Source organism: Epinephelus lanceolatus, chromosome 14 (assembly GCF_041903045.1).
Source record: "Epinephelus lanceolatus isolate andai-2023 chromosome 14, ASM4190304v1, whole genome shotgun sequence".
In the NCBI taxonomy this organism is placed as follows: Eukaryota; Metazoa; Chordata; class Actinopteri; order Perciformes; family Serranidae; genus Epinephelus; species Epinephelus lanceolatus.
In genome coordinates this window covers 8,072,994-8,095,718 of record NC_135747.1, presented here as the reverse complement: position 1 = coordinate 8,095,718, position 22,725 = coordinate 8,072,994, and the positions used below count along the sequence as shown (strand labels likewise).

The 22,725-nt window shown below is 40.6% G+C and overlaps 1 protein-coding gene across 3 annotated transcripts in view; it reads right to left on the bottom strand.

Annotated features, from left to right (window-relative positions):
• The window catches only part of LOC117251514 (nck-associated protein 5-like), a 110,821-nt gene that overhangs the window by 5,530 nt on the left and 82,566 nt on the right, over positions 1–22,725 (bottom strand). Inside the window, exons 9-13 of one of the 3 annotated variants that reach the window (XM_033617901.2) lie at positions 18,724–21,617; positions 17,128–17,242; positions 16,164–16,239; positions 6,419–6,805; positions 2,345–2,440 (exon numbers count right to left, since the gene is read on the bottom strand). In XM_033617901.2, the coding sequence (XP_033473792.2) occupies positions 2,345–2,440; positions 6,419–6,805; positions 16,164–16,239; positions 17,128–17,242; positions 18,724–21,617 (3,568 nt within the window). Of the gene's footprint in view, positions 1–2,344; positions 2,441–6,418; positions 6,806–15,941; positions 15,981–16,163; positions 16,240–17,127; positions 17,243–18,723; positions 21,618–22,725 lie in introns of those variants that run through there. The other 2 variants (XM_033617903.2, XM_033617902.2) reach the window with 2 other exon arrangements.

Here is a 22,725-nt window from a genome sequence, read left to right as displayed (position 1 = left end):
TTATACTGCATGAGCAACTACAGTTTAAATGCAAATAGAAACAGTCAACTTGTGATTTGATTGTGTTGGGCAGAGATGATATTTAAAGAAACCTGCTGCCCTGCATGTTGATGTAACGTTGCATCACTCTCCCACATAAGTCAGCTGTCTGAAGCCCCTTTACCACTGAACAAAAAACCCCACTAACACCTGCTAAAATCTGGCTTTTGTATTTAATGGGAAAGGACACAATCAGCATTCACATCCAGGACAATTGACTCTGCAGTAGTCGAAGGTATTTACTGGCTCCAGCTTGGATCGGCTTCGATTGGCAATGATGGAAATACAACTGGATGTGCTACTTTCAGACCCTTTGCCAGCGATATGTAATGACAGAAAATACCGTCCATCTCCATCTAAGCAGCTCGTGACCATCGTTCGAAATATAGTCTGCACAGAGTTTGAAACAGAGACTGAATAAGAAAATAAAAAAGTAAAAAGAAGTAACCGCCGGAACATTTTCACTGGCCTTCATGCTGCTGTCTACTGTTTACTAACCTGTTTTCCCTCCCATCCCTGATATTAAATGCAAAAAAAAAGGTAGAAAAAACAGAAAGGCACACTTGTGTGCAGAGCTGTGTGCAAGGCTCTAGTATACTGACAGTGGGAAAAGAGTCTATCCCCTATTTTTGTGGGTGTTCTGGTGTTTAAAAAGCTGCATACACATGCTAATTTGGGTGAGAAAGGGGTGTAAGTTAAACTGACACAAGGTCTGACTCAGCATACGTAGACCATAACTGTGGGAATTTGTGAATGGCATACGCTTGTACAGAATATTACAGTTGTATGAGTACATTTCTGTGAGTGAAATTGCTTTCATAAAATCATCTGACTCGAAGGAACACAGAATCTTTATGTGCATTTTGTGTATGCATGTGTGTGTGTGTGTGTGTGCAACAAACTTTACTTCTTCAGAGGCCTGTTTGATGGGTAGGACTTGGTTTCAAAATTTAGGTTAGAATAAAGTTTAGATTAGGATAACAGTTGTGGTGAGGCATTTCCCTGTAATGGTTAAAGGACACATATTGTGAAAAGTCAGTTTTCCATGCCTTAAAAGTAAAAGTAAAAGTATTAGAATACTCAAACCACAGAGAAATGTACACAGTTCGTATTCAGAAACTGTGCCTATAAACAAGCTGTTAGGATTTCTATGACTTTGTGATATCATAACTATACTATATAGACCGTTTGAAATATAAACAGTCTAATGGGTCCTTTTGTATCTCTTGTTGGAATGTTTTGCCCTGTATGTGAATGACAACAGCTGACAGAAAGTAAACATGGACCCAAACTGTTGCCGAGCAGTGTAATTCCACTGAAATGGAAACCCAACACACACAGTATGAACCTGAATATGGGCATAATATGGGACCTTTAAGGTTAGGGTCAGGGGATGGGGGTACATTTTGTCAATTAGGGTCCTCACAAAGATAGAGGTACAGGGATGTGTGTGTGTTTATGTGTGTGAGATGGGATGGTGCCTCATGTGCAGTCTAAATCCTGTGGCTGGTTTTTAACACACAGGCATGTCTTGCAATCTACGACACACACACACACACACACACACACACACACACACACACACACGTTGTAAATGCCAACGTTAATGTACTGTAGTAAGATGCAAATGATGTTTGTGTTAGTCATGTGTTTAGTTGCTACCATTAAGCTTGCTTTCTGTTCAATGAGGGTAGAAATGAGTTTTACAGGAAAGTGTAGCATTTAAAGTGTCTTTTCTAGGCAAATACACTGTTTTTACAATGTGAAGAAGTGATTGTTGCACATTTTTCATCTTTACAGCTACCACTTACAGTGTCAGTTTGGGGAGGCAAAATTTGAATATGTCTGACAAGGCTTCAGCAGGCAGATTCTAGATTTATCTTTTCAACTTTCATCACACTTGCCAATATAACCCTTCAGGGTGCAAAAATAATAATACTTATCTTGAGTATCAAACTCTTGAAACAAACTGTGACCCTGTTTGTAGTTCTCAGCAGTCTTTTGAACTCAACAGCTTTCAGTTTCTCATGCGATTTTATATTTTCCAAGGCTGGAGGTCCAAGTTAATCATACAGAAACATGTTTATGTTAATTGTACAGGTCACTTTGACGTTCAGAGGTGATATCGTAAAAGATATTTCTGGAGTTTTTTTATTATCCTAGCAAGAAGGGGCTTCTGTTGCTGGATGATAAAGTTGGAGAATGAAAATGTGTACAACTATAAATACATAAAGATAAGTGGACACAGAATATAACATGGTTTTTGGACAGAAGTGTCTTAAATAAAGCTGTTCACGTGTCTTACAGTTGGCAAGCTGGAGTCTTGTCTGCTCTTTCTGTTGGCTCGGAGTGGCTCTTGTTTTTGATTTGATGTAGGTCAACTTTTTTGGTTCCATTGCACCTGAAAAAAATACAGAATGAAACACATTTCAGAGGTTTTCTCAGCAGTCAGATTTAATTCTCCTTCCAGTCAAGAAGAAGAGTCAAATGTGGAGTTGGGAGAAGAGAGTGACACTGGCAGGCTGACATCTTCAAAGAGAGCAAGATTATCATTCTGAATTCAAAGTGCCAGGAGATCTGAGTGACACTAAAGGAGCAGCAGCTGACATCTTGGATGATGACAAATCTGTAATTCTGACCTTAAAGTGACAACCACCTCACCAAACTAAAACACTGTGCAAATGAAGCAAGAGTTTATTTCGCCAGATATGGAGTGACAGTTTAAGTTGCTTAAATCAAACAGCCAAAAGTATTCACTGGGTGTCAGAAGAAATGTCCCTCGGGAGATAAACATTTAAAGATGCATTTCACACAACAAAAAAAATCAGTCTGATGCAATTTTAGCAATCTGCACTGTCTGTGGGTCCAGAAGGGCTTCAGTGTCAGATCCTATTTTCTCCAAACTAGCCCGACAACTTAGCAAAACATGTAGAATTGATCGTTTGCTAACCATAGCTAGGCACAGCAGGCCTGTCAAGCTTGGGTTTCTCCTCATATTGAAGTGGTGTGCATGTGGCTATAGCATAGACTGTACATAAAGATGGCTAACATGACAGCTCCCCAGAAGTGAAGCCAAATTATCTTGTTTGCTCACTGGTGGCTGGCTGCAGTACAGCTTCCTCAGGCCCTCAGGAAGTGTGCCAAGCTATGAAGCCAATTTTCATGGTGGCCTAACATTTATACTGCAATTTTCAGGGTCAGTCATGTGATACCACTGGGCCCATAGACGCACATTGGCAAAGAAACGTCTATAAATCAGTGGATAATTGTTTTGAGTGCCACAATACCCGCAAAGTGATTCATTCCACTTTCAAGGTACATAATACTTTTTTTTTCTAAAGATGTTTTCTAATACTTAAGTTCTCAGCTCGTTGCTGTATGTTTAAATTGGTTTTAGTGAGTTATTTGTTGCTATAAAAATGAGGTTTGACATCATAACTGACAGCTACAGTATATGAGCCTGTAGCACTAACAAGAGTGATATACATCTTAAGAATTTGTAAGGTTGTGTCTTTGTATTCAGTCATTCCTAAACCAAAAAAAGAGAGGAAAAAGTATAAGGAATTAGGAGTTTTTATCTGCTCTATGTAATATGCAGACGTTTGCATGTCTGACAAACTAGCTTAGTATATAAAGTAGGTGCCATGCATTACTTACAAGGCAAGGAATCACATGGCAGTTTAGGCTAACACTAACAGCTCTTTCTTAGATTTGGTTTAAGTCATACTTAAGCAACCCCAACCAGACAAGATATTAATTGGTTAGTCCTCACCCTACAAGCTTTTTCTCTAGCATTGTTAAAAGTGAGACATACTGTAGTTACTATTTGAAAATATGAAAAATAAATTATTTATATCTTAAGTAACTTTGACAGCCTTCTTTATTGTTCTATTCTTTATGTTATTTATAATCAGCTGGTGATAGTGCTGATTTTTGTTTCTGGGGCATGTAGCTTCAGCCTATAAGTATATTAGTAAGATATCACATGTGTAGCCATTAAGTGCATATTTAAGACAGTCAACAGGAGACAGTGTTTAGAAAATACTTTTGGAGCTAATGTCACTTTAATCAGCTAGCTAGAACTCAAAAAACCTGCCAGTGTCACCTTTGGCCGCTAATAATTGTGAAGCTCCGATAGTCTTAAAAAAAAATGTCCAATTGAAATGAAAGGCCATTTGTATAACAGCACAATATCCTGAAAACAATTGTGCACATGGCAAATTATTATGCAGGATGCTGTCATTGTGAGGCAAATTGTGATTTGTGATATTGGGCTTTATAAATAAAATTGATTGACTGATTGATTGATTGATTGATTGATTGATGAAATGAACCAAAGTACGGACAGGAGGTGCCAGCCAGCTTCATCTTCATGTCTAACGTTGAGCATGATGAGCCATGACCCTAACCAGTCACACTCCTCATGTTTATATTTGGGATAACTGATTCTAGGACAAATGGGCTTTTGGTCCAGTGGTACATACTGTATTTCGAACCACTGGAGCTTTGGAATTATGAGCTGTTGGAAGTACCATTATTTTTGATCCTGCAAAATTGATCATTGACAGGGTAGAGAAGCAGCGGTTTCCATTCTCAAGCTTTTGCAGGCTGTAAAGTTTTTTTTTTTTAGTTTGTTTGTTTTATTGCAGCCACAACATGGCTCATGATGAATTGTGCTGTATATATGCACTTACGCATATATATACACTTCTAAGTAAGATCTGAATGGGAACAGATTGCAAATCAATTTCAAATCATAAAGTCAATGAAGCGAGACACAGCTACTTTAACTGAGCACCAACTTATTTAGTGTATGCATGTTCATCCCACTATCATAGTCCTTCTGAAACTGTGCAAATGAAAATACATATTATGTGTGTGGTGGAGAACCCTTGGGGCTTCAATCTGAAAACATGACTCATTAAGAACCACCCATATGCAAAATACATCTTTCCTCTTGACAGTGAAAATGAGTGTTTCTTTGGCAAATGCTGTGTGATTAGCATACTGAGCAGGCCATGTCTATACTGCGTCCTCCTGCATGAAAGCTATCAGCGTAGTCATGAAGGCGCTGGCTATTGTAATGACACACCAAGATCACTGCTGCTTTCAGTAGTCTATTTTGTGTAGATATATATAGAAATGTGCTCCTTCAATTTCACTAACACACTTTAAACTGAAGCAGAGAACATGGCAGGAGAGGATCTTGCATTTCTTCATGTAAGAATGTAGCTTTAGTATCTTTTTGATGTACTTCTTACTGTGGATAAATAGTAAAATACCCAAATACAACTTTTATTTTATATGTCTTTTTTTTAAAAGGAGAGTCACAGATGGCTGACAGATTTCCCACGTGTTCTATAGCTTATACAGTGCAATTTGTTATATGAAAAAATGTCTATAAAATTACTTTTTTATCCTAATTTTTAATTTTGATTGACGAGCTGAGTTTTGAGTTTAATGGAAAAGCTTTGCATTCACAGAGTTAGTAAACTCCACCTCCAGAGTTGTTTAGAAGCAGCACAGAGGCACCTACAGTAGTAAAGCATTAAAGGGTGAATCAATTTTATGATGTCATATTGATTTCAGCTCATTGTCAAATATCAATCCTTGTCTAGTAACTTCTGTCCTCATCCAACATGATGCAGGTCCTTATCAACCAACAGCCACACAACAATATTGTAAAATGTTACAATATCGTTGGAACCATGTAAATTGGAAACATTTTCTTTAAAAACTATCTAACATGGTGACAAATGTATCTTGTGTAGCCTATACTATGTATCTGGATCAGACTACAAAACTGCCATTTTGACCCTACAACCTAAAATAACATTTATCAGTGCCTACACAGAGAGGAACAGGCAGCCTTACAAGGAGGAGGATAGGATAGGATACTGATATTATGGTAAATTTAATTAATCACATTTATAGTAAATATAATAGTGGCTCTTATGTGAGCTCAAAAACCAAGCTTTCCCATTATTCATAGGCTGAGGGAAAGGACTGTTTTCCCCATCGCCAACTCTGCCCTCGCCACGCCCCCTAACAATGACTAGTAACAGACCATATCTATGTTACAGTAGGGGTGCTAATTACACAAACTCATAAAGAGGTGGTATTATTCACACTGAAACAAGCAATTTACAACACGTTTGTGCAGTTAAGAGTTTGTTGAATCTAACTTGGAATACTACAAGCAAACCTCAGAAAAATAAGAAAGTCCTGTTCTTCAGAACTGGCTAGACTAATTCAACAATTTAGAATCAATAATAATAATAGGCCCACAGCACTTAATGGAGAAAACACGTTGAGCATCGTCTTTACTTCAGTCCATACATCATGATTCTTGCTGGAAAAATCTTTGGCTTTACCATACCTGGTGGTGGTCTGGGTAGCCTGCTCTGGGTATCACACAAACTGGCAGAGGTCACAATGGGTTCAGACTGGGGTTGGATGGGCTGGAGGAAGGCCACAGTGGGGAAAGGCACTGACTGGATATGGGTCATGGAGGAGTCGGAGAGGGAGTTTGGCACCCCTGAATGGCTGCTGTCCTTAAAGCTGGAGGGTATCCTCCACCGGGGTAATGGGGAAGGAGACACATCCTCACTGGAGGAACCAGGGACACTGGGAGGACTGAGGGACTGTTCTGGGGTTGATGAGGATTTGGGGAGAAGGTGCAGGATAGAGGAGAAGAAGGAACAGGATTCAGGAAGGGGGATGGTCCCAATTCCACTGTCCAACGTTCGCATCTTGCAGCCGGAGCCTGCGGCACAAGGAGAACAGTTGAAGTGGCTCAGGGTCCCGGGAAAGAGAGGGAGAACAGGAATGAAACAACAGGGTAACCATGGTTGAAGTGGCACTGAAGAAACCTTTAAAATATATGTGCACTAACATAATAATTGACTGTTGTTCATCATATTATCTGGGCTGTAATTCTGCACCAGTATTTGAAGGAAAGTCTGTGTAAAGCTGTTCCACATGGAAAATAAACTGTTCTTTATTCTGAAGTGCTTGAAATGATAACTGAAGATTTGAATCAGTGAAAGAGCTATCAGTATTGAATGAGGGCAGCTTTATCAATCAATAATAATGGATTGCCTCTGCAGTGTCATATGATTGTTTCCCTTATGCCTCCTTGTTATTCCTGCCACATCATTCTGACTGTTTGAGCACTAAGCAGCTGATTCTAGTGTCGTGTTTTGGTCATTTCAAAGCAGACATGCAACAGATGGTTAGTCTGTTTTTTTTTTCACTCACACTTGGCTCCATGGTTTCCTCTTTAAAGCCAAGTTGAAAAATGGTGGTTCAGTACAATCTAATTACACATAAGTGTGAGACTGGGTAATGACTTTGCTAATTACACCATATGTAGCCCTGCCACAGAGAATGACTCAGCCAATGCAAATCAAGCTCACTTGAACCACTGCTTTTTAATGGGTGCGACTACTGGCATGCATTGATCACACTGTGAATATGAAATGCACAGAATGGGACATGAAATGAAACTTCAATACACTTCAAATATGTGTATTTTATGTGGAACATATCAAGCACAACTGACAAACACACATGTTGTATGTGATGTTTTCATCTTTGAGATGAAAGATGCAGAATTTGCATTGTTTAATCAAAAGTCTGACATTGCCCCTCCAGAATTACACATTATTGTGAGAGGAATAAACCTATGTTGCAGCTTACATTTCGAATATGTGGCGTTTGTATCATTTGCATTGCTGTTCAGCTCTCAGAGTCTTTTAGACTTCAAAACAAAAAGTAGAAATCTAAAACAAAACAAGATGTGTCACAGTAGTCATCCGTCCAGTGTGCACAAAATCCAAATAAGAAAAGATATCCTCTAGCTGTTGTCATGCAGGCTCATGTTTTAATATGTACCCCGTGGCAGGAACCTGCAGGCAATCTCACGCTGGAGCAAAGGCAACAGCTGCTCCCCCTTTATTAATTAAGGCGCACACACATGAGACTTTACACCCCTCTTCTGGGTTTCTACAAGCTCATTTTTCTTCACTTTTTTCTTGTTTCATTTTTAAGCTAGAGTGCTCAAATTAATTTAGTTTTTTTCAGAGTTGTCACATTACAGGAAAATGTGACAAGCATGTGGCGATGCAGCCTTATTAGGCTATGAAAACACAGACACATACAGTACAGGACCATAGGACCAGTTTTATGTGTAATGTTTTTCAGTTGTATAATCAACTAACATCATGTAACAAATGTGTTACAAATGTCAGCATATGAAGCTTTGAGAAAATCTCACTAGCTCAGAAAAGCTGCATTTAGAGCTTGAGTTGGGGACACATCCTAGCAAACACCCTTTATAGTTAAATGATGACTGCAGGTTCCATGTATTAAAAATTTAAGCACCGCTTGAGATGAAAATGGTTATTTTGACCCAGCTGAAAACAAGAAGAAAAAAAAAGAATTGAGAAGACATAGAACAGAGACTTTATTGATTAGTTTGGTCTTTAGTTGGAAGTTAACAAGAACCGGTGTGACACAGTCTTTCCTGGGAAGGCAGACTCACAGAGGCTCAGAATTGATTAGCTTCAAAAAGCCTTTAACATAGGCGGTGAGGTTGTTGTCCTCCTCACATCCCCTCTCTGTTGTACCAAGTTTAATAAATAACTGCTCCATGTCACAAGACAACACTGCAGTAATAATCTTCTGATTTCATTTAAAAAACACATACTATGTGTAAAATGTAATGATGCTAATAATAATAAAATAAGACAAATAAAAATAATAACTAGAAAAGCACTCAGAGAGTGCAGACCTCCACCAAGTAGGTGATATTCCCTCCTCCTCTGCATCAGATTTTGCAGCCTGCATCACAATTAGTTTATTTGCATCACTATCATTATTAGGTTATACATGCCTTCACCGTGGAGACACTGTGGTGTATTTATTTCATTTTTATTTTGTACCAACACAGAATATAAAATGTTTTTTGTATTTTTCACTTTCTTTTTTTCCAACACAGAACATTAATTTCAACTTTAGAATTACAACAATATTTAGCAAGTAGAACAAGACGTGCTTTCCGGCCACCAGATGGCGCTATTTTCACCGTCTTTTTAGAAATTGGAATTGCTGCTGAGGCTGTCAGACGATATACTTTATTTATTATTTTATCCACTCATCAAAATCCATTCATAACTTTTTGAGTTATTTTGCAGACAAACAAACAGATAAACAAACAGACAAACAGACCAACGCCGGCGAAAACATAACCTCCTTGGTGGAGGTAATAATATGTTGTACTTGTAGGATTATGTTGTTTATTAAATAGACTAAGGGTAGTTAAGCGAAGTCGTGTGTGCATAAATTTAAGGAATCCATGTTCTCATCTTCACTTAAAGGGCATCTTGTTAGTAGGGGTGTAACGATCCATCAATCTGGATCGATATATTGATTTAATGATCAACGATCCAATCACATCGATGCAAAGTGAAAACACTGATCCATATCGTCATCTTTAGCATAGGCTTTTATTTTGAAAGTCTGTGTCACTATCAAACAGCAGCAGGCAGATGGCAAGCAGCAAAGAGAAAGACGATGAGCATAAAGTTATTTACTCGGGAATAAATCAGCAAAGCAAAATATTTTGGATTTTGGAGAAAATACAGGATAAGAGACAAAGCACATGGCCTATCTAAACAATGACATTACGAGATAACACAACGTAACATTACCTGCCTTGAGGAGCAGCTCACTCCGCTAGCTTCTTGCTTTAGCAACATTAGCTGCTCTGTTTTAACAACATTCGGCTGAAAAACCGTGCATGCAGGCTGAAATTCAACTGAGGTGTTCTGTCAGGAGATGCACTGACTTTAACCACCGGTGAGTAAGAAAAATAATAACACTGCATGTAATCTGTTAAGCTATGAAAAGAGGAAAATGTCCGCCAGCTGAATGTTGTATTTTGTTGAATGATCTTGGAGAAGTTTGCCTTCAGGGCTTTAAGACAGATATTCCTTAAGTTTTATGAAAAAGATGATGGTTTGGGTTAAAATGAAAAGATTTCTTCCAGAAAGGTCTCTCTGACAGAAAGCTCTGATGGTTAACTTATCCCATTTGCTTTTTTATTTGTGTCAGTGGAGTCAGTTTAAAGTGAACTTTTCTGTATTTATTATTTATCCATCCATCCATCCATTTTCATCCACTTATCCGGGGTCACGCCACAGGGGCAGCAGGCCGAGCAAAGCACCCCAGACATCCCTCTCCCTGGCAATGCTTTCCAGCTCCTCCTGGGGGACCCCAAGGCACTCCCAGGCCAGACGAGATATGTAATCCCTCCAGCGTGCTCTGGGTCTGCCCCGGGGTCTCCTACCAGTGGGACGTGCCCGGGACTCCTCCAGTGGGGGGCGCCCAGGAGGCATCCTAGTCAGATGCCCGAACCACCTCAACTGACCCCATTCGACACGAAGAAGCAGCGGCTCTACTCCGAGCTCTCTCCGGATGTCCGAGCTCCTCTCCCTATCTCTAAGGCTGAGCCCAGCCACCCCACGGAGGAAACTCATTTCCACCGCTTGTAACCGCAATCTCATTCTTTTGGTCACTACCCAGAGTTCATGACCATAGGTGAGGGTTGGGACGGAGATGGACCAGTAAATCGAAAGCTTTGCTTTCCTGGCTCAGCTCCCTCTTCACTACGACGGACCAGCGCAGCGCCCGCATCACTGCAGAAGCCGTACCGACCCGTCGATCCGTCTCACGCTCCATTCTACCCTCACTCCGAGAATCGCTACCTTAACGTGGTGGAGGGGTTTGAGTGTCCCTGTGAATCTGGGAGCTGTTTTGTTCGGGGCTAATAGCCCCTGGTAGGGTCTCCCAAGTCAAAGTGGGCCTGGGGGAGAGACCAGACTAAGAGTGATTCAAAGACCTCGATGAAACAGACTTTTCAGAAGCAGAGTACACGAGTACCTCAGTATGGGGATACCGGGGCCTCCTCCTGGGCCAGACCCGGGGGGAGCTCACCAGCAAGCATCTGGTGGCTGGGCCTTAGGCCATGGGGCCTGTGGGCCCACCAACTGTAGGGACAGAAATTGGGGTTGGGTGCATTGTGTGCTGGGCGGCAGGCAGGGGCGGGGCCCCTGGCGTACTAATCCCTGGCGTTGCAGACGGGCCCTACTTATTATTTATGTGTTGTTTATGTGTTTTATGGCCAAAAGTAAAAAAGAAAGGGGTGGCAGCGTCTTTTGCAATAGACTGTGTTAAATGGGCATTTAGGCTAATATTGCCCAATATTGATCGCAGACCCCTGAATCGATATAATATGGTATTGTGATGAAACTGGTGATTTACACCCCTTCTTGTTAGTGAATATCAGGTTGCAGTGCAAAACAAAAGCAAAATCCTTTATTTCAGTGAAAGAATGTTAATGTAAAGAAATAATTTTTTAATTGCAATTAATCGCAGTGTTTGAACAGTTAATCATGATAAATCACATTTTTTTAACCATGTTTAAAATTCCATTATTTTGCATTTCCAAACAATTTTGAAGTCCATATTTACAAGGTGAAGCAAACATAATTTTTATTTTTATCTATTTATTTTTAGTGTATTGGTTGGGAATTTACTTTATGATCTTGACTTTTAGGTGTATTTCTTTCAAATCAGTGCTGCACTGCTACAACAGTGTGGTCTTTAAACCATGACTTAGAGGTACGAGACAACTTCAAAGTGCTTATTATGTCAAATTCAGTGTTTTTTTGTGTTGTTAATTGTTATTTTCTTTTGAAATGATTAAACAGTTCCACACTGAGAAAGTGCAGTAACTAATTTTGATCACCCACTGACGTCCAATAATCTCCGCTTAATGTGACAACATTTGCACTTTTTCAGGAGTTCCAGTTTAGTTGCTTTCTCTGATTCATACAGGTCCTGTGTGCATGAAACTATTGTTCCCCCGATGGTAAAGTTTATGACTGGTCACATGTCAACCTGAGGACGTCCCCTTAATACACAATATACTTGTACAATGCTGTGTCTGATCTGCAGTTACACCTCCAAAGCTAGTCAGCAGTCAAGTTTCTGTGTGCTGTTATTTGATTGATTCAAAACACACTTAAAACACACATTAAACATGGCTTCATAGAGACACTTTCAAACACAGTTACACAAATCGACTTTGTTAGAACTTGCATGATTCACATATAAAACACTTCTTATTTTGCTGTCTTTTGCTGGACAGATTTTCCCCACAAATACAACAAACTAATATCATTAGCAAAAGCCTATGGCATTTTACATTGTATAAATTAGCCTAGCAACTAGACAAAGTTCTTCTCATCAATTCCTGGAGCTACACCCACATTTCCCATCACGCCTTGTGCTGGACTGAGTAGTTTGTAATTTGCAGCTAGGTTTGCTGTTTTATGTTCCAAAACACAAATGTCACTTTTTGTTAGTGTTTATATGTGTTAAATGTGTCTGTTCTTTTATAACATGGTAGTTTATGCTGTGTTTATTTTATAATTTACACCATTAGTGAGTTGGGTGTACACTTTAACAGTCCAGCTGTAGTTTCTTTTACAGGTATTAAATTGAAATTCTTGTGTCCAATGTACAGAATGTGGTACTAACACAAAAACATTACACTGCATTATATACAGGATTCTGTTTACTCCTTACTCTCCAATGGAGCCACCTGGAGAACTTGAAAATTACATGAGCCACTCAAAAGCCCATATTTTCATCACCATGACAGTGGTAACTTGACTATAAGTGAGGTTACAATGATGGGACAAAACAGTAACACATGGTTAATGCTACTAGAAAAAATTAATGCCTTATGCTCGGACCTTAATCACATCACAATTAATGCATTAATGCTGACAGCCCTTGCAAAAAGTAAACAAGGTAGACATGTTTCTAAATACAAGCTGGACAGAAACCTACAATATGTATTAATTTTTTAAGGACAAAGGAACAAAGAAAGCCAAACAAACAGGACAAAAGAGGGAGAATATGTAAAGCTTTCATCTCTGTTTTGTGGTATGACAACACACCCCTCCTTAAAGTCCACCTGAAAACATGAATTTCGCACCTATTTGTTGTGGGAAAAAAAAAAGTTAGAGTGACCAAGCTACAAGAGATGGCTCCTTATTCTCTAACCCTCTTACTGGGTGGGCAGCGTATGTGCTGATTGACAGCTGAGCTGGTGAGAGCACCGAGGCATAATGTAAACAAACTTGTGCTAGTAAAAGCTTATGACATGGACTGACAGCTCTTGCTAGCTGTCGTGTGAATAAAGATACATCATTAAGCATCCAAACATTTCCTGATAGTTTTTTAAGCTGATCAACGTGCTGACTAGCTCAACCAATGGCCTGTCTGATATTAGCACTTTATTTTGCCGGCTCATTTGGTGAGTCATGGTCCAAAACAACATTTGCATCAATGCTTTTAGTAGATGGAAAGGAGACATTCTGGCTTTTCTCATGCACTGTTCGTACGTTAACCTACGAAAAGTAATGCACCACAAAATGCAACACAACTTGTATATAACATACAGCTACAGCCAAAGATCCACACATGTAGTTTCTCAGTATAGTGTAAAAATACATTATTTTACTGTTGGTTGAACTGTACTTATTTTTGTATTCTGTATTTTTGTTTTTAACCCTAACCCTTGTGTCGCCTTAGTTTCAAGGATCAGGTTGAAAACTGCTCTGTCAACTTTACATGAGGCCCAACAACTTTATGCCAACTCTGGATGGTATAATTCAGCTCACAGCTGAAGGCAAAGTTAATTCACTCAGCAGTGGCTTGGATGAGCTTGCTTAGCTGGTGCAGTGCTGAAATTTTAATGAGGTGATTAACCCCTGAGGGCAGGCGTCTGCCCATATCCAACACGCTTGATATTTGCAGCGCCTTGCTGATGGTGTCACTCTGGCCAATGAAATTTAAGCGGGGTCTGTCACCACCCTCTACCCGAGCAATGTGGAGAGTTTTATCTGCTGCTATTTTTTAATTTTGTAAGCGACCGCAATGAAATAAGGACCAAATAAAGTTTTATTTCCTGTTTAATTTCACCCTCTGTCTTTTTTTTTTTTTTTTTTTTGACTCATTTGCCATATCTAGTTTCAGTTATGGAAACAAGCATGTGTATGGGTTGGAGTGAGCGAGAGATATAACATCTGCAACAAATTGTCATTGAGTGGTCTGTCAACCCAAGCCAAATGGACCTCAAGTGTTTTGACATGTTTGGGATTCTTTCTGGTACAAAGTTTTGGGCAAAATCCAAAACAGACAGGCGGAAAACCTACCCAATCCTGATGTTCATGAATTAATTTTCAAAACATGAGACACAATTCAAATGCACCCAAGGTTATTTGTAACCCATCCAAAAGGGATCCAAGGACAGTCGATCTCTATCTGAAGAGCCCTGATCATTAGATCCAAAAAACTGTTGAAACAAGCAGACCCTAATTTCTCAACATATTCTGTAATTTATAATGTAGAAAAAAAAAGGAAGGAAAAATTATTATTATTTTTTTTTTTTAAACGGATGGATTTCCAGATTGAGCAGACCCTAGCCTGGAGAAAACACCAGTACTGGCAGCAGGATGATACAGGGTCTGTTTTTTTTTTTTTTTTTTTTTTTGGTTGGCATTGCTGTTTGTTATTACCTCTGCTAGGGAGGTAACCAAGCTTGGTGGACGACTGTAGCATGGGTCAAGAAAGAAAACATAACATTTTGGAGTGGATCAGAATCACAGGGCAGATATACAAATTATTTTGCACTTTCATAAACAATGAGAGATAGGTCATCTGGGCCCCTTGGAGGTCTGCACTCTGTGAGTGTCCTTCTAGTTTCATAATGTGATGGAATAATGTGTTTTTCCATTGTATTGTCTAAAAAGGGAACAAGGTGTAAATTACATGTTTTTCCATCTAAGGACCCCATGAGGTCAAACCAGTTTGCGTTTAAACCAATATGCCTGAATCTTTTATCTCTCCATTCACCTAAAAAGAATTTTCTGGCTAACTTAATGGTTAAGAAGCAATTTACCCCAAAGCATGAGGAAATTAAAAGAAAGAAGCTCGAAGAAGCTCAGGAGAGCCAGACTGCATGAGCTAAACTAACTATCATGTACGCTACAAGTAAGCCTTCTATACAGTCTAAGGTCGGCTATGAAGGCCTGTGGAGTGTGTTGCATATTACCAAACACCTGTTGTAATGCCACACTATATAAAACATACTGTACAGAAAAATGAGTGTAGTTGACAAGTGTCAGTCTTATGGCTCTCATTAAATGAGCTCTTTACTAATGATTCCATTCATACTAAAAATGCTTCTAAAGCTTAGCTTGTTAAATTGTTCTACCCCGAAATCTGTAGCAGCAGTACTGTTTGTCCATCTTTTTCAATTTAGTTAATATATATATATATGTATACTGTAAAGTTTGTAAACTTTGACTTAAATTTCAAGATGTAGCACTGTACAAAAGATAATCCCATCCTTACTACACCTCAAAATCACCAGCTCTAAAGTAACAATCCAGTCGATCTTCCTTCACATCAGTTTCTATTAGGCCAGGCCAAAAGGGAGCTTAGGCCCCCACAAGGATGAATAGGTTCATCCCGACTGGATGAGCCTGTGCATGCAAATTTTCAGTGCATGGAGCTGTGAAGATGAGCGGTCAAAGCCATATACAATATCCCCATCAAAGGGCAAAGTCGGCGTGAAATATAACCGTGGTGAAATGGTTTCTGCTTGCCTCAGTTCAAACTGCCACCCGAAACAATAAACAAATGCAAATATAGAACAAATAAAATGAACATAAATATGGAAGAAAAAGCACACACTGAAAAAATTCACCGTTTTGCATGTTTGTTTGACTGCTTATAGCATATTCATCATGTTTATAACTTACACATATTTGTCATATTTGGTCTTCACTTCTTCCTGCAGACTGTAAAATGGTAAGCACAGATAAAACCTTGAGGCTAGCATGCTAGCACAGCTAACATTCCCATAAAGTTAGCTACATTTTGTTTTCAGGTACCAAGATTTTCAACGAGGGGTCTATTACTAATTGCAGTGAATGTAAGTAATTATGGACAGTTCTACACAACAGAGAATAGAAAAATCTGACCTATTACAGCATCCTGGTTGGGGCTCTTCACTGTGGATCCATTTTCACCATCAGGTCTCAGGTTCATCATCTGCATCTTTGTGTTTTTGTAGAAGGACAAAAAAGAGGTTACCTACATATTCTTCCACACTTCTGCATATACATTGTAGGTAGTAATCCCTGTATGGCACTAGCTGACAATGAACACTTTGACCTTGACAGTGTCAGATTCATAAAGTGACAAAGTAATGAATTATTGAATCTCTCAACTGACAGCATGCTATCAACATTCCTTCTTTTGACCAATACATGGCACTGTATTTGCTCGACATCGTCTTCTACAAGCTGTCCTCTGTGGAGACATTTATGGACACAGTTTTACAAATTTTGAACTCAAACTAATAATCAAATATTCAAACTACAACACAGTGTGTCTGACTCTTCAAAACTTGATGGGTTCACTTGTTAAATTATTGATAGATTCTTTGGATGAATAAATTGGGCTCCAATGGTGAAATTATGGACACAGTGATAAATTTAAAGGTCTTAAAATAAAGTTTGGTAATAAAGGCCGAATGATGAAACTGTATGTAAGAGGGTTTGAGGGACAGTTGGTGGAATCAGCCTGAAGTACATCTCACTTGTTAAGACAGTCATGTAGTATTTTTGCTGTTTTCATTTGCTCCCACTGTATTTAAAAAAAGAAACCATTAAAGTACAATTCATTTTTTTTGTTTGTTTGTTTTTTTTGTCTTTTGTTGCCTTTATTAGTCCAGCTGAAGATCAGTCTTTTGTTGTCTTTGTTTTAATCGTATCTTTCTGGTGCACTTACGGTAATGTTATTTTACTTTAACAACCATACTTTACATAAAAATGGGCTTGGTATACACTTCTATCTACAAAGACATCTTTGTGATTAGAACTAAAACTGGCAGCATACCAATAAAATAACTGCCCTTTTGTATTAGGTAATGATTTAATCTACCTTCGGGTCCCCGATGATGTCAGTATGTCCTTGTATCTCATTCAGGGACATTCCTGGGCAGGGCATTGAGATGCATGCCCTCACTGCATCATGAGACTCTCTTCTCCCTACAGAGCTAAAAGAAAACAGTCAACAGATCACTACACACTGAGATCCTCTGATATTGACTCAACATGCCCAGGGTGATTCAGCTGATAAATTACTTTATATCTCTTGAAACCTGTGTATGAAATATGTCTCAAATGGTCTCAGGGCTAGGGAGACTGACAGATGTGTCTAGGAACACTTGATAAAAATGACTGAAGTCATCTGAGGCAATAAACTACTTCACTGGTAATAAGCTATAAAGAACTGTGTTTGAACAAACATTAAAGGTTTAGGCCTCTAGTTTCGCAGACCGGGTGAGGTGGAGGTACAGCGCACCTGCGCTTCACCAACTGGGTGTGGCCAGGCGGATTTTGCACACGGTGCGTGCTGGAGCAGCTACTCCTCTTTCCCACCTCCATCCCTCCTACCTGCGCAAGTCGGAAAGAGGGAGGAGAGAAGGCGTGGAGTGGGTTTTACACACATCACACCAATCAAATGAGCCCCTCTCCTCGCCCTTAAATGTGCCGCGCGAAGGCATAATGAGAGTTTACTCAATTCGCCATGGCAGAAAAGAGCAGCGGCGTCAGACAGCCAAACTTCTCCCAGGAGGAAACTGATGTTTTGGTCTGGGAGGTCCAAGTTCGCAGTTTCCGAATATACAGAACTGCGAGCAGACCTCCACGGGCTGATGATGCAAAGGTATGCTGGGAGAAGGTCACCACAATTGTAAATCAATGTTGCGTTTTTCTTGTGCACACGCGCTCTCTCTTTCTCTCTCGCAGTCTCACTCTGTTTCTTTTCTTTTGACTTTTCTAAGATGACAGTTGCTGAATATATACTCCGTATCTGATGCTGTGGCTGTTTGTGGTTGGCTGAGAGGGATGTGAACTCATTAGTTTGCAGCTGTGTTAATCAAATCAGGTTGGGTTTCCATTACGCGTGCCAAACGGTGCCAAACGGCGCCAATCCCCTTTGATCTGACATCAGATGTGACGGGACAGTCGATATAGAGATACATTTATGTGCTGATTGCAGATAGTTGCATTGAATAGTGGTTTTTGTGAGTATTTATTTTATTGTTAATGTGCCTGATATTCTGGAAACCTGCCTGTGAGGTTTTGGTGACGTGTGCGCACTGTCTGCTGGTCAGCCAAACTTCTACTTACACTGGCTGCGCTCTGCCTGTGCTGACAGTAGACCTGGTTTCAGCTGGCGAGCTTTTAGCGTACCTTTGGCGAAGCCTTTTGGCACGAAACTGTCACTGTGCCAAGCTGGATCTGTCGACACCTCCCCCTGCTGCGCCGCCACACCCATCTTAGTGCACCTCGGTCTGCCAAACTATCAAACTGAGCGCACCTTGGGTTGTGCTGCTCGAAACTAGCTCTGCGCGGGGTTCGCCACCCTGCACTGTGCCGGGAAACTAGAGGCTTCTATGTTAAAAAAAAAAGAAAAAACGTGATGATATCAAAATCACGAGTTAAAAAATGGCATTAATTCTGAATTTCTTACCAGTCTTTTCCATCGCTTTTTCTTCTGTCTCTCTTTTTGTCAGACTTTGTCTGTTTTCCTCCCAGAAGTGATGTAATCTTTTGCTCCCTCTTCTCCTCTTTTACTTTTGGTGGATCAGTCTTTTTGCTACTTGGAGCAGGAAGCTTACTCTTACGAAAACCAAACCAGTTTGCCAAGGTTGAGCCAGATTTTTGCTTCACTTCACTGGTTCTCTCCTGTTCCTGAGACTTGTGTAAGTTCTCCTCTATGCCGAGCATCACTTTCTCTTCGATTGTGGTTATAGTACTTTGTCTTTCTGGTTCTTCTGAAACTGGTTCACCAAAGGCGCTTGAAAACTGTTGCTCAATCTGAAGGCGCCTCGCCTGCTCTCGTTGCTGTTTAAGACTCTGAAGTCTTTCACTGGAGGACCCCAGATGTGAAGGAACTGTCAGACCCTCTTCAATCAAGAAATTGTTTAAAAGGGATCGATTCATTGGACAATGGTAGCTACTGGAGCAACTCAAACTTCCTGGAAGGACGTCACTGAGAGAGTTCAAGGAGCTCCCTGAGTGTGTTTTGATCTGGGTACGGACCTTTCCAGATCTGTTGAAGCTTGGCCTGTCCATGTAGCGTGCACCAAAGCTCTGGCTACGAGCTTTAGCCCCATTCATGCCCATTACTGGCTTAAGGGGAGGTCTAGTTGACACAGAAACAGATCGTTTAAACAACCAACCTTCCTCATCAAATCCCCAATCTAACATCACACCACTGTCTGAGGCAACAGGTTGAACTGAAGGCTCAGAGTCCAGCGAGTTACAGCGGGTCTCAATCTTTCTGCGGGCTTTGTCTTCAGCTCCACATTCATGTACCATCTTGGGATCACAGGTAAAAGTCTGAAAAGTCTGGATACTTTTTGCAGTCGAGTTTGGATCATCTTTGTTATGTCTTCCAAAAACTAGGAAGGTACTGGTGTCTTGTCCAGCGATTGCCTCATGAGATTTAGCATTTAAAGGAAGAGCCATTTTTACAGCTCTTGAGGTGGAACTCTGAGGATTATTGGTAATCCCATGGTAGTAAACATTAGAATATGCCTGAGGCAAGACTTCAGAAAGTTTTGGCTCACTAATGCTTTGTTGGGTTCTTTGTAAGATGTTCTGATTTGGAAAAATTGAGGGCATACCATTTTCATCATGGCATGTTGCAGTTCTGTCCATAGATAGCTGGACGGACTCTAAAGGTTGGGACTCTTGACCTAGGACAGGTGGCATCTTGGATGAGTGCGTATTGTAGAGCTTGGCAGGAATCTCTTTCAGTGGGTTACCTTCAGCACCCATTTGTAGGGCTACATGTTGATTATCCTTTGTTATGTTAGACTGTTGAGACTGTAAAATTGATTGTGGCTTGGTGGTGCTTGATGTTGTAGAACTTTGAGCATGACCTGCAGTTTTATGTGCTTTGGGTAAGCTGTCACAACTGGGCCTAAGGACAAGAGAAGTAGTTCGACCTGGGGGTGGTGGTGGAGATGGGGACCTATGTTCCGAATGGGAAACATCACAGTGTTGGTCTTGGCGCCGTTGTTTTCGCGGAGAGCAGGGTAAGTTGTCATAGATGCTTTCTTCCAAAGACTCATTGCTTGATTGAAGTCTAGTGATCTGCAGTGGTGATTTTGTTGGGCTCTTTGAGCTTTCATTGATCCCTGGAGGCTTAAATGTCTTTGAATGTTTCACAGGGGAAGCAAGGGGAGAGCGTACACTCTTGAGAGACTTGGAACTTGTCGATAGCACAATGTCTTCATTGTTCTCAAGGTTAGATAATGATACCTTGTTTGAACAATGCGTTTTACTGAGATTTGTCCTTTTGCTGGGAACACTGTGCCCAGGAGGGGTTGACTGTCCTTTGGACCTGTGACCCTTGATAAGCTTTTGGTGGAGAGGAGAGTGTGTATGCTTCAGTTGTTCCTTCCCTCCATCTGCACTCTTACTCCGCAGAATGAAAGCCTTTCTTGCTGAGTCACAAGGCTGAGGTTTTGGTTTCCTTTGTGGAGATTCTGAGATGGTGTAGTTCTGGCTTTCACTGCCAGCTTGATTTGTCTGGTCTCTGCAGTGAGGAACTTCCATTGAGGAGCTGCGCTGTCTAGCTACACTCACACAGCTCAGAGCTCTTGTTGCATAATACTGAATAGAAGAGCTCACATCACTTGTCCCTGCTTCAGCTTGCTTGACTGCAAGTCTGCCGTGTTGTCTTTTGACGTGATCAAGTCTAGATTTACGGTCAGTAGATCTCTCCTGATTATTGTTTCTGTCACTTAACTTCGTGCCTGAAGGCTTGTGTTTTTCTAGCGAGTCTTTGTTCTGGTCCTCCAGATGTGTAAGGCTATCTGTTGGGCTTACACCAGGTTTTACTGTGGGGCCCTCCAGAAATAAGAAGTTGTCTGTGACAGGTGAGGGAAAAAGACCAGAATTCCCTGCACGTTTTTCAGGGTCTTCTTGAAAATTGTTGTCATCATCTCTTGTGACATTCAGTGTCTTCAAGCAAACAAGCTCTTTTGTTTGTTGATCACTAGATTCCCTACTTTGCAATTTAGTTGAATCATCATCTGCATCATCAGAGTCTAGGGCAGCAGTCCCTGCTCCTGCCTTGAATGGTTTACTTGTAGGGGCTACTTGCTTGGCTGTACTCCCTTGTTGGCCACACTTAACACCAAGTGAGTATATGCCCTCGTTGGAGGTCATACAATCTTTGCAGTGTGGCACAGATGCAAGTGAGGATGCCTCTTTGGAGCTGCACATTTGGAGACGCTTCAGGCCCTTCAGAATGTGGCCTTCCTTCCATCCCAGTTCTGTCTGCTCGATGGGCGCAGAGTGATTACTGGATACTGAACCTGTACTCATCCTTTTGTCACGGCTTGTGACACACTGTGTAATACAAGACATATTTACTGTTATTAAAATGACATTTACAGATGGGTCAATTGTTTTAACCTGAAATGCCATAAAGACTGGGAATACACCGATTTATCTGCATTTGCCTTGTTGACTGTCATCAGCCTATCAGCAAATAAGATGACATTCACTGATGGCAGTGACCAATTAAATTAATGTACAGGTACAAGAAGAATACAGTGACTGTTTGGCAAATAGGCTCTGTGATCTCACTGTTGTGTAATGAGATGGCAAGTAGCAGCCAGTGTCCCATCTTCCCGAGGACAATAGAAAATGTGTTTGGGACAAATAGAGATCTTCCTGGGATGCCTTTGGGTTGAAAGGACAGAGTAAACTCACTATTGATGCGTCAGGAGATGCACCCTATTGTTTACCTGATAATGCTACTTTGTGAGCACTGAGTCTGTTTTAGAATCAGCAGAGAGCTAGTTAACGCTAGCTGTTAGCTGCTCACAAAGGCTGCCTTAAGTTACATTATGATGCATTCAAGCTCTATTCAGCAGAAATTAATATTGGGGGAAGGAAAATTACGTTCTCATGATGTGTTCAATGTAATTTTGTAAAACATAGGTTTTTTTGTGAGAAACCTAAATAAATACAGTTGTTTGAAGGGGAAATTTGTTAATATCTTCAGAGCAATAAAAAAGAGATTTTAGAGAGGTATACAATACACAGATCAGCCAAAACATTAAAACCAGTGGTGGGTGAAGTGAGTAACATTGATCATTTTGTTATAATGCAATGTTCTGCGGGGAGACCTTTGGTAATGGCATTCATTTGGATGCCACTTGACGCCCTCCACCCACCCAAACACCACTGTGGGCTAAGTAACCCTCCCTCGCGGCTATGGTACTCCCTGATGGCAGTGGCCACCCAGAAGAAAAATGCACCATGCCACACCACAAAAACTGCTCAGCAATGGCCTGAGGAACATGACAAAAACCTCAAGGTGTTGACCTGGCCTTCAAATCTCTCACACACCAATCTGACTGAGCATCTTGGGACATGCTGGTACCACACCTTACAACTGACCGGTCTCAAATGATCCGAAACCAACGCTTCTGGTGCCAGACACCACAGG